General features: G+C 42.3%; 1 protein-coding gene across 4 annotated transcripts in view; it reads right to left on the minus strand.

Annotated features, from left to right (window-relative positions):
• FEM1C (fem-1 homolog C) overlaps positions 1-3,911 on the minus strand; it is a 29,609-nt gene extending 25,698 nt beyond the window's left edge. The window contains exons 1-2 of one of the 4 annotated variants that reach the window (XM_027552626.1): positions 3,593-3,911; positions 2,013-2,745 (exon numbers count right to left, since the gene is read on the minus strand). In XM_027552626.1, the coding sequence (XP_027408427.1) occupies positions 2,013-2,556 (544 nt within the window). In that variant the 5' untranslated portion in view covers positions 2,557-2,745; positions 3,593-3,911. Of the gene's footprint in view, positions 1-2,012; positions 2,746-2,924; positions 2,946-2,969; positions 3,312-3,383; positions 3,466-3,592 lie in introns of those variants that run through there. The other 3 variants (XM_027552629.1, XM_027552628.1, XM_027552627.1) reach the window with 3 other exon arrangements.
• Positions 3,912-17,557: the final 13,646 nt, after the last annotated feature.

A 17,557-nucleotide genomic window follows, 5' to 3' on the forward strand; every position in this document is an offset into this window, starting at 1 on the left:
ATCCCTCCACTGACATGAGTTTAAAACATGCTCCAAATTGATTTAAATACATGAGTTTACCAACAATCTGTACATCATTAGGATGATGAATAAAAAGCCGAAACAAACTAAAAATTCAACAAGCCTATCATGCAGCCATATCTTTTAACCCTTTCTCTTCTAGGTATGATTTCAAAGCATTCCCAGTACTAACATGGCCAATTAAGCAGTAATTTGTTCTTTCAAAACAATCATTCTTTAAAAGAATAGTGACTGTTGCAGAAAATAAGTCATGCTGTCCTTTGACTCAATACCTACCTCAAAGATAATCAGGAACAATGAATCTACAAGAATGTTTACAGAAACATTTCTTATAGTGAGAAGCCAGAAGCAAAGCAATGTAAAACTCCATTAGCAGAAGAGTAAGCAACTATTGAAATTAAAGAGCTATAATTAACGCCATTAAGGATAACATTTATTAAGCTAAAAAATAGGTACACAAGAGCATATAAAATAAAATTGCATACATATATCTAAATGCAAAATTCAGTATCTTTGGGAGGATTATCTCTAAGTGCTAGAATTTTGTGAGATTTTTATACTTGGTTGGGAAAAAAATTATTAAAATCACAATGAGATTGTATCATTTTTATGACAAATCTTTTTTTAAAAGATTATACTAACTTCAGTAAATATGTCCAGTAACTTCGTAGAGACCTGTAATTTTGAGGTTTAGCTGCTCTGAGAGGCAGTCACTAACACAGTGACAAATAAGCATTCACTTTAATTCAGCAAATCCACTTATTTACAATAGAGCTGTTTTCACAGAAGTGTGCAAAGACACGCATTTGTTCAAGAATATTCATAGCAGCACTGTTTATTCTGGATGTGACCTAACTGCCCATCAACCGGGACTAGATAAATTATGCACTCTCATACAATGAAATACTGTGTAGCCATGAAACAGAATGAGATAATTGTGTGTGTTGGAGTTGAATGATATCCAACATAAATTAAAAAAAGAAAAGAAAGAACAGTATATATCAAGTAACAAAAAAGGAGGAGGGAGAGATATATAAATATACTTTCATTTGCATAGACTATCTTGAGGACACACAAAGCACTCTAAATAGTGGTTGGAGGTCTAGAAATGAAAGGTAGTAAGACTTATTTTTCATAGCAAACACTACAAATCAATTTGTATTGTATGATTCTTTTTTATCATGTATGTATGCTCCTTTAAATTTTATAGTTTTTCAACATTAGACAGTGAATTACTTTCCTTTGCATAAACAAACGTGTAAGGAAAATAACATTAAGCATCAGTATTATACTATCATAGCAGTTGTTTTTAACAGTTAAAAAAATATCCTAAAAAAGGATATACAACCATAAACCTGAGCTCCTCTTCTGGACAAAGATATTTACACTGTTGCTAGTCAACAAATCCACATCTGCTTAACCTAGTCCTTGTTTTGCTCTCAGCACTGTAGCAGTTTTAAAAAACCTGCCTTCCCTCTTGCTATATTTAATGAAAGGATTTTCTACTGGCCACAAAATAAGTAGGGAATAAGGAAACAGATTTTCTTCTTTTCAATGATACTAATCCTTCCAAGTCAGTATGGCCTGGTCTTCCCTGATGTAATAACAAATGAAATGCCTACCTAAGATAAACAAAAGGATGACTCACTAAATATAGTAGTTTCTACTCCAAGGGTGCTCTAAAAAAATAAAACCTAGAATAATGCATCACATCAAAGTATATTCTTAAGTAAACACAAGTCTAATAGCTCAGATCAACTGCCACTAACATGCTCTAAACTTGGGGAACCCACTCTCCAAGAATTGGAAGTCACTCCAAATAAAGAGAGAAAATGCTGCTTAACAGTGATAGAGGTCTTTTTTAGGAAGGGACACCTAATTAAAACAGGCCTGTCAATGTTGGCTTACTCAACACCACTGCTTAAAATTATGTGTCACACTTCCTGAAAATAAGTGGCAAACACTTAAAAAAATTAAAAAGATGAACTCACCTTTAACACTCTTCCTATTGACATCTGCGCCCTTTTCAAGTAAATACTGAGCAATCTCTTTGTGTCCTTTGTAACATGAGATCATCAAGCACGTATGCCCATGGCGGTTTGACACTTCCAAATCAGCTTTGTGTTCTACCAGGTACTTGACTATTTCCAAATGGCCATCGAAACAGGCAGCTCGAAGGGGCGTGGAATTGGTTAAAGTCGTGTTGTTGACAGACGCTCCGTGATTTAACAAAGACTGAACCACCTTCAGATGTCCTGCTGCAGAAGCGGCCCACAAAGGCGGAGCCCCCTCAATGGTTTCCCCATCAAAATTGACAGAGCCCCCTACTTCTATGGAGGCACTGCACTGCTCTAGGAGGAATTCCACCATGTCAAGATGCCCATACCTGGCGGCCATCAAGAGTGGCGTGGCCCCATTTGTTTTTTCAGAGATCAAGGAGGAAACCTCCTCTTTGGATTTGCTTGCCAACAATTTGGTGAGAAGCCGGAGTTTGCCATCTCGAGCTGCGTTAAATACTGCTGTCTTTAGATCCATTTATGTCCAGTTGAGAGGCTGTGCTTTATTTATCCTTCGAAGCAACGCTCCAGCTTAACTCTATCGACCCAGGCAAGAGTTAGAGGAACCAAAGTTCAGTGTTAATCACTGCACCCCAGAACGGATATAAAACCACGGCGAGTATGTTCTGTCTACTGCCTTCCAACATCTGACAACCAGAGCACCAAACTAGAAAAAGAAGGAAAAAAAAAGTAGCAGTTTTGAATTTTCCACAGGTAAAGGCGGAAACACTAGGTTTTCTTAATTTCTACTTCTGGGGAAGGGAGCCATACTTTAGGGAGTACTCCGCAACCCCCCGCCCCCGGCCCCGAAAAAGGTCGGAAAGGAGAATACAAAAAGATACACACAGAGACCCCAATGTTTTCGTGGGAGGCAGTCTCTTCTCTATATACGGTAAATTTAAACACGCAACCGGTTTTCTCGCCTCCTAAGCAGCCAAGCTTTGTTCTAGTTTCTGCTCTGCACACGCCCAGGGAGAGTACAACCGACAGAGGCAGGAGGCGCGGGTGCAGAAATGTTTCCCTTTCTCACATCTGCAGAGGAGAGCGGGCCAAGGGCGCGAGGCTGGAAGGCCCTGTTGTCGCCTGGATGGCTTTCCAGAAGGAACAAAAAAAAAGGTCGGACTCAACAAACTGCGGCCAGCTAACGCCAAAACCCTCACCCGAAAGGTTCTCTTCCCTTTAAAACTACTCGAGACTCAGGAAATCCGGCTGCCTTTTAGCTAACTTCATCCGCCCCGTTTTGATCCTCCCCGCCAAGGGATCCGTAAGTTCCCCAAACCACGATCGCCCCTACATAACCTTCACCTGTACCATATCCAGATACAGTCTCCCCACACCCCCAAGCTCCTCGACCGGCCGCGACCCGCTCCCGGCGCCCGCCCAGCCCGTGGCCTCCAGCCCGCCTCCCGCATTCCGCGGCTGGGGGCGCCCTCCTTCCCCTTCCCGCCCAGGCCTCCCCTCAGGCCCCTCAGGCCGCAGCCTGGGCTCCGCCGGGCCGCCGCCGCCGCCACTACCTGCCCGGGGGCTAGTCCTCCCCGCCGCCGCCGGCCGTCCCTTCAAAGTGAAACCGTTGTCCGCGCCGCCGTCCGGGCCGCCCCGCTCCGCCTGCGGCCGCCCCGCTCCGCCATGCCCCGCGCCCCACAGGAATGAATCCGGCCGCGCCGCTCGCCCCGCCCCGCCACGCCGAGCCGCCTCCCGCCCTCCTAGGCTGCGCGGGTGGCAGCGGTTGCAGCGGCTGCCGCGGCGGATGGTGTAATGGGGCTGAGGGCCGGGGGCCGAACAAGCCAGAGCACGGCTTCACATCACTGACGCGGCAGCCTAGCCATTGGGCCGGGGGAAGGCGGCGGCCGCCGCGAGCAACTGCCTAGGGGCGGGGCGGGGCGGGGCGGGGCGGGGCGGTCCGGAAGGGGGCGTGGCCAAGTAGGCGGCGGCGGCCGGGGGTTGGCGGACCAGCCACTGAGTTCTCGCGGGCTTCTCCGCGCTCCGCCTTTCTGGGTGCTAGTTTCGGGGGGCTTTCAAGTCCCAAGGCCACAACCTCCGGAGGGGTGGTAGCCGTTATACTCTTTTTTCACAGACATAAACTGTCTCAAACTAGCCTCTTCTACGGCTTATTCCTTTGGTGGGCCCTGGAATATACCGAGCTCGTTGGGAGGGTTCGAAAAAGCCAAATAAGAACAACGCAGGATACAAACTTGAGGAAGAGATGCCTTTTAGCTGGTGTCAAACTTATTTTTTTTAAATACAAACTCTTAAAAAAACTGTAAAGATTCAAAGAGTGATAAAACTTGAGACCAGTGTAAGTCAACATGGTCGAGTTCTTGACTTTAAGCAATCAGACCAGGAAATGAGGCTAAAAAGTTAATGTGAAAGAAAAGAATTACTACTTCGTACAGCAGGAAGTAAACTTGTGGAATTCGTGACGTTAACACGTGGGATGTATTAAACTCGGTTGAGAAGTTTAAATATGTTTGGAGAATAACATCCATAATGAATCATGATGAGAAAATAGTTTTGAAAAAAAAAACAAGTTTTCAGTCCCCTGGGGAACTTAAACTCACAGTTGCTTGGTACCACTGAGAAAAAGAGAGAATTAAATTATCTGACCCCTCAGTTTCATAAATGTTATCAGCATTATCACTTTAAAAGTAATGCAACATTAAAGACATTTTATTTAAAAAAATCACAACTTCATTTTTGCACATTGACTTATTATTCAGAAGTTTATGTAGCTTCGTAGAACTGAAATTTCATACAACTACAAACTTTGCTTTTTCCCTTTTAATACACTCTAAAGATTTATAGTTTTTATGATCTTAATAATCATTTTTAAGTGGGGCATTACATTTGCCTCAGGCAGTCAGTATGTAAACTCAACATCACTTACCCCACAATTGAAGTTAAAAGTTATTACCACTGAGAAAAAAGTACAGAAGGACAGAGTAGAAAGGATGAGAGCAGCTATCAATAAAAAATTGAAACAACCAAGAGGGATTGACTGTTTTATCTCTAGTGTTACAGGCCACAGTTCTATACTCCCAAAGAGTAAACACCAGAGTACAGATTCTCAGTCAAGGCCTAACCTGAGCTGACCTATCTCTCTTATCAAATTCAATAAGGGGATGTAAAAATTGACATCAGTGGTCTTCAATCTCACATGTGCATCCCCCAGGAGATGTTCAAGGGATAGGTGTACACTTAGTTTTAAGGACACCAGATTCTGAAATCTTCAACTTGCATCTATAGGACTTCCTAAAACGGATATGCTGGTAAAGGAATATAGTAAGGTGTCTCCCTGTTTCATTTCCCAACTCTTTCACAATAGCCCTATATTTCCCAAATGTCAAAAAGAAAGGACATAACTTTCACTCACTTAGAATCTTAAAATAGTGCATTGTTCCAAAATGTAAAAACCTCAGGCAACCTCTGTCAGTTCTTAATCAATTTAAAATATTGGACTGTACTAAGAGTATACTTCACTAACTGGATAACAAATTCTTCTGCAAGCCAGGTGATTGATTTGCACAGCAAGTAATTGCTTACAGCAAAGTATGACCTTAAGATCACTAAGTGAGTTTATAAATTAGAAGTAGTTCAAAGAATTAAGTGACATTAATATGACAACATATCAACACTTCTCACAACTGTATATATTAATGTAAAAACATTTTTTTGGATTTGTAAAAATTAAAAATTGAGAAAAACATTTGATGCTAAATTCTATCTCATTCTTGTAAGATGCAGTTGTGTGTACTAATTGTAAAAAGTTACATGTTTAGTAATCATAAACATTTATAATATACTTTGTATTATTGGAATACCTCATCATTACTAGTAAATATAATAATTCTCAATCTAGAAGAAAATGGAAATTTAAAATTAAATATATTTTCAATGCAGAGAAATATAATAGGATGATCAATAAAATACAAACAAAAATATACATTAAATTAGGATAAACTCTTGAGGGATGGGGATGTAGAATGGAGTTATAAGTATGAAAAGAAAAATAAATTACATAAAATGTACTGAAGGTAAAGAAGAGTTTGTTCATACATTTTGTAAATGGCTGATAACAGGCATAATTGCTATGATACTGGATTTCACTGGATTCATTTGAAAGAGTTACTTGCTGTGTTGTTTAGTCACTAAGTTGTGTCTACCTGTTTGCCTGGCAGGGTCCTCTGTCCATGGGGTTTTTCCAGGCAAGAATATAGGAGTAGGTTGCCAAAATCCAGGGGATCTTCCTGACACAGGGATCGAACCATGAGGCCGGCATTGGTGGGCGGATTCTTTACCAGTGAGCCACCAGGGAAGCCCGCCATTTCCTCCGTATTGGAAAAATGACATTTTAAAGTACAAAAGAGTGACTTTAAAATGTCATTTTTACAATACGCAGGAAATTTCATCCTTTGGAACTGCTTAAACATAAGATGAAAAAATTTAAATGTTAGCCTAGAAATATGCAAGAGGGTAAATAATATTTCATATATGTGAACAAAAACATCTGATTTACTCATCAACCTCCTGTTGGAGATTGTCTCCCTTTCTAAAGATTTTGTCTGTATTTGTTCTTCCAAATTTTGTTTTTAGTTTTTTGTTTTCTTAAATAGAGATAACTAAAATTCCTTTTTCTTTTTTGTGGAAAGATCTTACGTTGTGTCCTAAGCACCTATCTCCTAGGTCACCTTCTATGACTGGAAAGAAAAACGGCTTTGTTTGGTTTGCTTGGTTTGATTTGGACTGCTTTGGTCGCTAAGGTTTTGGACTCTGGTTTAATCAGCAATTACTGTCTTCCTGAAAACTGCAGAATGCTTTTAGGGATTTAACAAGGAGAACCATGGACTCATGGTCAAGGAGCCTGCAGGTGGTACAGGTGAGAACTAGAGAGGTAGAAGGAGGGAAAGGACCAGATGCAGCCTCTGAGTAAACCCATTCTGGTAAGCGCCCAGGAGATGACAGTCAAAAGAGGAAGCACTTGGAGAAGCAGAGTCCAACACCCAGTTTGTCTCTGAGGCGAAGCCGTGTGTCCTTGCATCCACAGCTCTGACTCACTGGTCTTGCCTGAGACCCAAGACATTACAGGTGCCTCTGAAGGCACCTCCTTGCAAAGCCCCCAAGACACTGTAAGCCTGGAGGGGACATCACCCCATCCTGAAAGGGTGATGGAAAGGAACTGGACTAAAAGAGAAGGGGTGTTCTTACTACTAGAACGACAGACATGCTCAAGATGTCTAAGCTGTGTTCTTCTTTTCACATATTGCTTTGGGATAAATTTCCAGGAGTTGGATTATGGAACATCTTTCTGGCTTCTCATACATATTGTATCATTTTCCCAAAGAGTCAGGCCAATCTGCTATGTTAGTGGCAGGAGAGTGTGCTAAATTCTTAAAGTTCTTGCTAGCTTGGTATGTGTAAAATAGTACATTAAAATTTCCCAAATTTGCCTGGACACCTTGTGATTTTGCAGGAGGGGGTCCATGTAATCTCCTATAATTAGTGAAGTATTCCTTACAAAGTTTTCCTTTGAAGATTTTTCAAATATTTAATTCTTGCTGCTCTCTGCTTAAACCAGAAGCCTCAATGAAAGAGTCAGCTTGCACAGTTTTGGTAAACTTGGTTAACTTGGTCTAATTTAGGGAAAAGATAGAATGAATGACAAAATACTTCTTATTTTTAGTAACTAACTGAACATCAGTTTAATTCAGAAAAGTATAAAAGGAACCTACTTAAGTGAATATAAAAGTTATACAAGAATAGTATAGTAATGTATATGCTCCCCAAACTATTTAGAAATGCCTGTCTTATAAAAGAAATCTGTTAACACTGATAATTTGTTTTACCAGAGTATTTTGTGGTAAGTTCATTCCTCATGTCACTTGTTGCTGCTGCTGCTAAGTCACTTCAGTCGTGTCCGACTCTGTGCAACCCCATAGACGGTAGCCCACCAGGCTCCCCCGTCCCTGGGATTCTCCAGGCAAGAACACTGGAGTGGGTTGCCATTTCCTTCTCCAATGCATGAAAGTGAGAAGTGAAAGTGAAGTCGCTCAGTCGTGTCCAACTCTTAGCGACCCCATGGACTGCAGCCCACCAGGCTCCTCCATCCATGGGATTCTCCAGGCAAGAGTACTGGAGTGGGGTGCCTTATTGTATAGTGTGTTAGATGCTAATGAGTATGATCCCTGTTTTCAAGGAATTCATGGTGGGAGAAATGTGGCAATAAACAGACCAGAGTGAAAGATATGTATACAACTGTGAGAGCTCAAAGGACAGAACCTCTAATTCTCCTTGGGCAAATATGAAAGGAGGTGATGGTTAAACAGGATCTTCAAGGATTAGTGGGAGGAAGCCCAGTCAAAAGGCAATAGGAAAGACTAGAAACCCCACTGAGAAACAAGGAGCTGAAAAAACACCAGAGATGGCCCTTTCTTTCTTCCCACTTCCTGTCCAGGTAGAGTGGAAAACTAGGCGACCTTCTGAATGTACAAAGTCTCCACTCCCCACCTTGAAGTGCATTATAATCCACAATTTCCTGTTTCTGCAGCTCAACTAGAATTTACTTTCTCTCAGTGCAGTTGTCCTCCTAGAGGTTTTAGGAGATGTGCAGCCTGGTGAAAGTAACCTGCTTCAAGCAAGAAGACATCCTTGGGGTACTAGCATTTTAAAAAGGAAACTTGTAAGCTCAAATGAATCTTAAAATTGTAGAAGTGTGCAGGGCAGAATTCTTTTAGCTGAGAAATTTCCAGACCCCCCCATAGTGTGTTTCAGTTGAGCCTCTCTTTACTTCCTTGAACAATGTGAGAAGAGGAGGCAGCAACTAGGTCACCATAGTCTGACAGTTTTCTCTGGGTCGCATTATCACAAGCTAGAAATCTTGCGTTGTTGTAAAAGTGTCTGTTTCTTTGTCATTTCGCTTCCTGAAGTTGTCAGGGCTCTAGCTTTCCAGGAGCAATGGATGAGAAAAATTCCAACCATTCTTAAGATTCAGCTTCCAGCCCCTGGTAGCCTCCCCACTCACATCCCAACCCATCCCACCTGAGTATTGTTTAGCAGTTCTGGCATAGAAGCTCAAGTTTCTTGAAGAGATGAGGATGTAGTTGATAACTCAGAGCTGGGAAACTGTTCTGAGCATTTGGGTTTTGTTTTTTTTTTAATAGCTTAAAAGAGACTCCCAGGTGTCGGACAGATGAAGGAAGCCAGAGTCATCCCAGATACGAGGCCCATGTCAGCTGCACACTCCTGTCAGCACATTAAGGGCAGCTGGGAAAGAGCCCATGTTTGATGGCCTTGGCTGCAGCTTCAGTCTGAGTCCTTCCTGAGTCCATTCCCCTGACTAGCTGCCCATGCCTGTGTGGATGTCTATTCATTTAACCAGAAGTAGCTCCACCTCGCCAGTAATCCTTGGCCTCATCCCCAGTTGGCCTGATGAATCTAGAAATTTTACCATCAACATCTATCCATTTTTTCTCATCTTTATCAGTTATGGCAGAGTCCGGTGACCACACCTCCTCCAAACTCCTTACAACCACATCTAAGCCATTATAGATGAACAGAATCGGGCCGGATTTCATCCAGCCTTCATAAAATGGAAAATCCATCTCCACTTGCTGTAGCAGAATGAGCCTCTACATCATTGTTTCTTAGACCCATAAACCTCAGGAATAAGAATCACCAAGGAAAGTTGTTTAAAATGAGGCTTCCTGGGCCACACTCTCAGAAATTCAGATTCACTAAGAGTTAAAGTGAAGCACAAGAGTCTGCATTGTAAACCCATCTTAGAAACCATTCTTATGCTCACAAAGCTTGAGAACTACGGTCATATAAGTCTTTGTCTTCCAGCTTTCTAAAGAGATGACATCACACATGTGGGTCCCAGCCATGCTTCCTCTAATCACATCAGTGTCTTCTCAGTAGGACTCACTGGGCAGAAAACCTAAAACCACTATAGAAAACCACTATAGAATTCTTTAGCTCAGGCCCAAGCACACATCTTTATGGCTGATGGATTATCCCAGCAATGTCTCAAGAATGGCTTACTGAAGAACTAGCCTGATGAGTCCCACCCTAAGTGAAGAACCCTGGTGTTGATTCTCTGTCACCACCTATACTGATATCAGACAGGACAGGTTCTTATCAGGTACAAGCATATGGCACCCTACCCAAGTCTTAGGAGCCACACTTGATTGAAGAGGGAGGAATCGGATGGCTTCTAAGCAGCAGTCCATCTAGGTCCCCTACCACCCCACAACCTGGGCTGGGGGCTCCTGGCCTCTGTCCCAGCCCTGGGGACAGAGCCCCAGATCCACTCCTAGGTTCCTGTCTGCCACACCCTGAACACCCATATGATCTCACAGGGCCCAGGAGATGAATTTTACTTTCACAGCCTTCACTTCTTTGGTGTTTTCACATCCTGCATCAGTTCCAGACTATTACTTCAAAGCTGCCTTCTCTCAAGCCCACCAGCACGACTCAGGAGCCTCTGACCTGGGGAAGGCACCCAGAGCACTGAATGCAAAGCGTGGCCATTGAGAGAGCACTGAGGGCTCCAGGGCTGACCATGGGTTTCTAATTTGTTCCTAAGTTTCTTCTAATTTGTTCCTAAGTTTCCTTTGTTGCTAATTGTGCGTGTGTGTGTGTGTGTGTGTGTGTGCGTGCTGTGTGCTCAGTTGCTCATTCGTGTCCAACTCTGCAACCCTATGGGCTGTAGTCGACTAAGATCCTCTGTCCATGGGATATTTTTTGTTGCTAATTAGTACTGAAATTTGCTGCTACTGACAATACACTATAAAAACGTCCCTGATAGCTATACATGTAGTGTAGACAATACACTAAGCATGTATTTAGTACTTCAGTGTGCAAGGGGTTGTGCAAAAAAGCTTTAGGATTGCTGCTTTATTTTTTTAATAATGAATGCTGTGAGTACTATTACATAGGTGGAGAAACAGAGGGATTGAGAGATTGAATAACTAAAGAAAAATCACATGATCAGTTGTGGCAGGTGGATTTGGTATCCAGATAATCTGAATCCAGAACTCAAGTTCTGAATCATAATGCTACTGGGTTAGCCAAAATGTTTGTTTGTTAAGATATTATGGAAACACCCAGAACTTCCTTGATGGTCCAGTGGTTAAGACTTTGCCTTCCAATGCAAGGAGTGTGTGTTCCATCCCTGGTCAAGGAAATAAGATCCCACATGTCTCGGGGCCAAAAAAACCAAAACGTAAAAAATAGAAAGCAGTCGCTTCCAGTGAGGTGGATGAAACTAGAGCCTGTTATACAAAGTTAAGTAAGTCAGAAAGAGAAAAACATATCATACATTAATATCGGACATTAACACATATACAGAGAATCCAGAAAAATGGTACTGATGAACCTATTTGCAGGTTAAGAACAGAGACGCAGACAAAGAGGACACAACCTCTTTGTGGACACAACCAGGGGAGGAGAAGCTGCAGAAGAATGCAGAGAGTAGCACTGAAACGCAAACGTTACCGTGAGCAAACCAGCTAGTGGGAGCTGCTGTATAACAGGGAGCTCAACCCACGCTCTGTGACCACTGAGAGGGGCGCGATGGGAAGGAGAGTGGCAGGGAGGTTCCAGAGGGAGGGGACGTATGTAGACCTATGGCTGATTCATGTTGTATGGCAGAAACCAACACAGCATTGTAAAGCAAGTATCCCCCAATTAAAAGAAAACAGAAGCAATGTTGTAACAAATTCAATAAAGACTTAAAAAAAATCAATCTTATGGGAAAACTCCAGTGAACTTTTTGGCCAGCTCAATACATGCCTCCCCTAGGTACTTTCTCAGTAATGCATGTCTCCTTTACAAGTTGCCACTTGCCCAGCCCCCTGGGTCTCTAGGTCCTGGGGCTGAGTTTCTACACAGAGTTGGTTCCTTCAAGGACTCTGCCTCTCTGGGCCTGCCCCATAGCCTTGAGCTAGCAGGCCTGTCCCTCTACCACTGCAGAAACACCCATGAGAACAGACCTCCCCCTGGGTCCTGCTCATGGTTTGTATCCCTTAATTGCTTCCCACTTGCCTTTTCAGGCCTGGCCCCAGAACTGGATTTACTGTCCACGTGCAGATAGATTTACCTTTAGACCTGACATGTGACCGTGTCTCCCTGGAACGCAAGTGGATGGCTCATATGAATTTTGGTTTGCACTGACCCCTTTCATTTTGCTGTTTCTGGCTTCTGTGAGTAAATACGACACCCAGGAAATTCCACTCTCTAAAACATACCGCTGTTATAAGCTTCCACGGGCGTCCATACTAGCTTATGGCCTGGACGTCAAGCCTCAGACAGTGGTCAGTGTACATCCAGAACATTTTTGTGCCCAGGTCACTTCACTCTCAAGGTAAAAAGGCCTAGGGTGGCTATAGCCCCAGGGTCCAGGTGGCAGACACGTGGTAGAGATACGTGACCTATTCTGTGCCTTGTTACCCGTTTACCAAAGCTCTCTTGAGCAGCCTTGACAGGAACATAGGAAAAATGTAAAAAATAGCTTGTCCAATTTCTATTGCTTTCCGTGTGCTCTGGGTGGGGGAAGAAATTAGAGGAAGAGAGAATTTCTACAACAGTTCTCTATGTATCGTCCATGGAAATAGTTTTTCATCAGCAAGAATTTGCATGAATGAAGACTTCCAAGAATGAATTCTTCTGAAAAGACAGATGTAGGTCATTTCTAGAAGGTCTTCTAACCCCAGAACTCTGCACCCTCCTTGTCTCCAAGCCCTGGTTATCTCTCTGCCACATTTTTATCATGTTAGGAAGTTAGCACATCCTGACAGATGATAAGAGCATGGGCTTTAGGGGCTGACAGTTCAGTTCAACACACATATGTTGCCTGCACTAGGTTCCAAATAAGACAGAATCCCTCTTGTTGTGACCTTATAGTCGCGTGGGCAACACTCGAACAGGTAATTTCAACATGATGGGCAAGCTATGAGGAAACTACGCAGAGTGCTCCAGAGGCAGCCATCGCCTACCAACTGCATGTCCTTGGGCAAATGGCAACCTCTCTCAGAGCCCCAGTGTCTACAAATATGAAACCGAATCAAAGTTCCTGCTGCCTAAGGATTGCTCTGAGAACTAAATGTGATAACATTTGTAAAACACATAACAGTGTCTTACACACAGAGGGCACGCCACAAATGGTGGCCATTAGGCTATCGAACAAGGCCAGAACCCAGAGTTCCTGTTCTATCTGTGCTTGGCTGAGTGGGTCTCACTCTCCCACTACAAACTGAATTTTCACACGACCCAATCACTGCAGTAATTCTAACAATAACCCACTGTAATACTTGCCCTTGTTCACAGGAGAGACTGGACAAGAAATGATGACTATATTAGCACAAATCCACAATTGCAACTTGAAAAACATCTCAAAGAACATTTTGTGCTCACAGTGGGCCTGGGCCACTGTTTAATATGTGAAGTGTGAAGTGTCTACATTATCACTGTAACTTTTCCCTCAACTTCCCCCTGTCTGCTGCAAATCATTAGACTAAAGGTCTTCTCTCTCTTTGTCTTTGTCTGTAGCAGCCTTCTTGTGGCTTTGTCTAAGGGTCACATTCAGGGCAGCCTCGTGTAGAAGTCTCCAAGGTTGTATGCTTTAGAGGCCACTGCCAAAATAACTTCAAAGAGTCATCCATGTACTGGACACTGGTCCTTAATTAGGTCTTAGGTGTCTCTTTTTTGATGTTAACAAGTACCCAAATACATGACCTTTGGTTGGTTTTTCTTCCTGACGATATTCGACTATGTTAGAGAAAAGGCGGCTTAAGGACATACTAGTAGGCTTTATTTAAAGCCTTACTGTAAACTTGTTTTCTCAGTTCTTTGATTTCCTCCTGTTTCTTCACTGAGATAGTCATCTATCAGGTGACCATTCCTAATGGGTGCTCTTTACTCCTAGAAGTCATCATCTTATGAGCTCATGGCTTGGGGAATGACTGACATAGGTGGTTAATATCATTGTGCTTAAAAACTGGGGTGCCATTTTGTTAGCTTTATAAATGTTTGAATTATACTTACTAATATAAATTTCATGCATTCCCATGTATCTGCCATGAATTCCTCAAGATACCTGAAATGCAGTCTACAACAAAAATCAAATCATGACTACAGTAACATTAGTCTAAGAATGACCCCTAGTAGCCCTTACTCAGAGGGCAGAACCAAGAGCCAAGAGAGTAAAACAAAAAGTCAAGGAGAATTATTCTCCGGCTTTCAGGCCTAATGAGTTAGCCAAGCTGGATGTCAAAACTGCTTTGGACTGATAAGTCCTCTGTGTTTTCCGTTTTCACCCCATTTGAGCTGGAATCCCTGAACTGTGATCTCGTGCCTGCCCACCATTGTATCTTGAGAGTGTGGGGGCAAACTACTTGTCTCTGTAGTTCCACAGGACCACAGTTAGAGAGGGAGTGTGCCCTCGGAGCCTCATCAGAACCTGATTTAGAAGATTTTTTTTTTTTTGGACTTTTGAGTTGATATTGAAAAGGGATAGGTTGGAGCAGGTACAGGTATTTTGTGTGTGAAACAGATGTGGATTGTTGTGGGGGAGAGGGTGGACTGCAGTAGTCAGAATTCTACCCCAGTGTCTTTCAATCTTGTATAATCAAATCATCTGCCCCTTTAAGTGCTGGTGGAAACTAAGAATGTGATTACATCCCTATGATTATGTTAAATGTCAAAACGGAGATTGTTCAGCTGGGCCTAATCAACGAATTACATGAGCTGTGTACAAGCAGAGAGTGGTACCTGGCTGACAGCAAGAAAAGGAAGACCTCTGTCCGACCTCTGTCCTATAACCAGAAGGAACTGCCTTCTGCTAATAACACAAATGAGCTTGGAAGCAAGTTCTTCCTTGTTCAGGCCTCCATAAGAGCATGCCGCCGGTCGACATTTTGATTTCACCTCTGTGTGGATCCCAGGAGTGGACCAGCTCTGCTTTCTAGACTTCTGACAGACAAAACTGTGAGCTAATAAATGGGTGTTACTTGAAGATACCAAGTTTATGGTCATTTATCACAGAGCAGTTGGAGAAGACTCTTGAGAGTCCCTTGGATTGCAAGGAGATCCAACCAGTCCATCCTAAAGGAAATCAGTCCTGAATATTCATTGGAAGGACTGATGCTGAAGCTGAAGCTCCAATACTTTGGCCACCTGATGTGAAGAGCTGACTCATTAGAAAAGACCCTGATGCTGGGAAAGACTGAAGGCAGGAGGAGAAGGGGACAACAGAGGATGAGACGGTTGGATGGCATCATTGACTCAATGGACATGGGTTTGGGTGAACTCCGGGAGTTAGTGATGGACAGGGAGGCCTGGTGTGCTGTGGTTCATGGGGTCGCAAAGAGTAGGCTACGACTGAGTGACTGAACTGAACTGAACTGAATTTCTCATTGTCTTATTAGCTCTGATGATAACTAACAACCACATATTGCTTCTTTCAAACTCAATCAGATCACATGTTTCTGTGTCCTTTGAGTTCCCAAGAACTCTAATTTATTATATTTATCATAGTAATGGAACTGAATGAAATCAGAATTCTGTAGGTGGTAAGTTTCACAAGAGACTTAGATGATAACAGAACATGTGCGCACATGCTCAGCTGTGTCTGACTCTTTGCCACCCATGGACTGTAGCCAGCCAAGCTTCCCTGTCCATGGAATTTTCCAGGCAAGAATACTGGACTGGGTTGCCATTTACATGGCAGGCCAAGAATGATTGATGCAGACAGAAGGGTTGACAGGCACTGTAAGTCACATGGGTATGGGAGACAGGCTAGAAGTTAAGGCCAAGAGAAGATGTTTCGGTGATTCAATGTCCAGTCTAAGCTATGAGAGAAATGAAGGCTCAGGGACATGAGCAAAGAGCCTGAAAAACTAGGACCCAGCCTAAGAAGACACTAAGCTTCAGGCTGTAGACCAGAGGTCCAGATAACAAGCTAGCAGAGAAGACATGAGATTAGGCCACCCCAACTTATCTCAGCATGGTAAGAAGTTATACGGGAAAGGAGGAACCTGTAACCCACATAGCTGGGGGATCAACAGACATTTATCAACAAGGGTAAAGGTTTTTAAAATGTGGTTCTTCCCTCCTGCACTGTTGGTGGGAAAGTAAATTGGTGCAGCCACCATGGAAAACAGTATGGAGGCTCCTCAAAAAACTAAAAATAGAATTGCCATATGATCCAGCAGTCCCACTCCTGGGCATATATCGAGACAAAACTGCAATTTAAAAACATACATGCACCCCGTGTTCATAGAAGCACTATTTACAATAACCAAGCCATGGAAACAAACAACTATCAACAGATGAATAAAGAAGATGTGGTATACACACACACACACACACACACACACGTATATATACAATGGAATACTACTCAGTCATAAAAAAAGAATGAAATAATGCCATTTGCAGCAACATGGATGGACCTAGAGATAACTGTACTAAGTGAAGTCAGAAAGACAAGGACAAGTACTATATGATATCACTTACATGTGGAATTCAAAGTATGACACAAATTAACTTATCTATGAAACAGAAAAAGACTCACAGACATATTGAATAAATTTGGGGTTACCAAAGGATAAGGGAATTTGGGATTAGCAGATACAAACTATTATATATAGGATGGATTAAACAATAAGGTCCTACTATATAGCATAGGGAACTATATTCAGTATTCTGTAATGACTTCTGTGGGACAAGAATTTGAAAAGGAATGAATATATGTATATCTGAATTTCTTTGCTGTGCAAGAGAAACTAATACAATATTGCAAATCAACTATACGTTGATAAAATAAATTTTAAATATAAAATGTGGTCCCTGAATTAGTAGTAACAGCATCACCTGGGAATTCATCGCAATTACAAATTCTCCAACCCTGAGACCTAAGGAAGCAGAAACTCTTGGAGGTAAGGCTCAGCATCTGATGTTTTAACACAGCCTCTGGTCATTTCGATGCACAATAAAGTGTGAGAACCAGCAGTAGTGCCCTCACCCTTACCTTCCACTAACAAGCACAGAACCAAGCCCATAGCCTAGCTTCCTCTTTCCTCACGAACCAGCTTCCTCTATTCTCACACTAGATCCTCTCTGTCAGGACATGTGGAAAGGCAGCAACAGTCAAATGCTGTTCATTTTGCTTTGCAACTTGGATATATCATAAAGCAGATTATTGTTGAGCTGCATATATACCTATTAATTCAAGACAAGTTTGTAATAGATTATAAATTATTATTGCGGGAATAAATCTAAGTTAAATATGTAACAGAAGAGAATGGAAAAACAATCAGTAACTTAATATAGCCAGGCACAAAAAATGGAAAAAAAGGAATGAGAACGACTTTGGGTAATCCTCACCCTTGAGGATGGGATATCTCACATGAAAAAGATTTCAAAATATAAGTGTTTCAAAAAAAAATAAAAAATAAAATAAAATATAAGTGTTTCAATAGTTCTTC

Source organism: Bos indicus x Bos taurus, chromosome 10 (assembly GCF_003369695.1).
Source record: "Bos indicus x Bos taurus breed Angus x Brahman F1 hybrid chromosome 10, Bos_hybrid_MaternalHap_v2.0, whole genome shotgun sequence".
NCBI classification, from domain to species: Eukaryota; Metazoa; Chordata; class Mammalia; order Artiodactyla; family Bovidae; genus Bos; species Bos indicus x Bos taurus.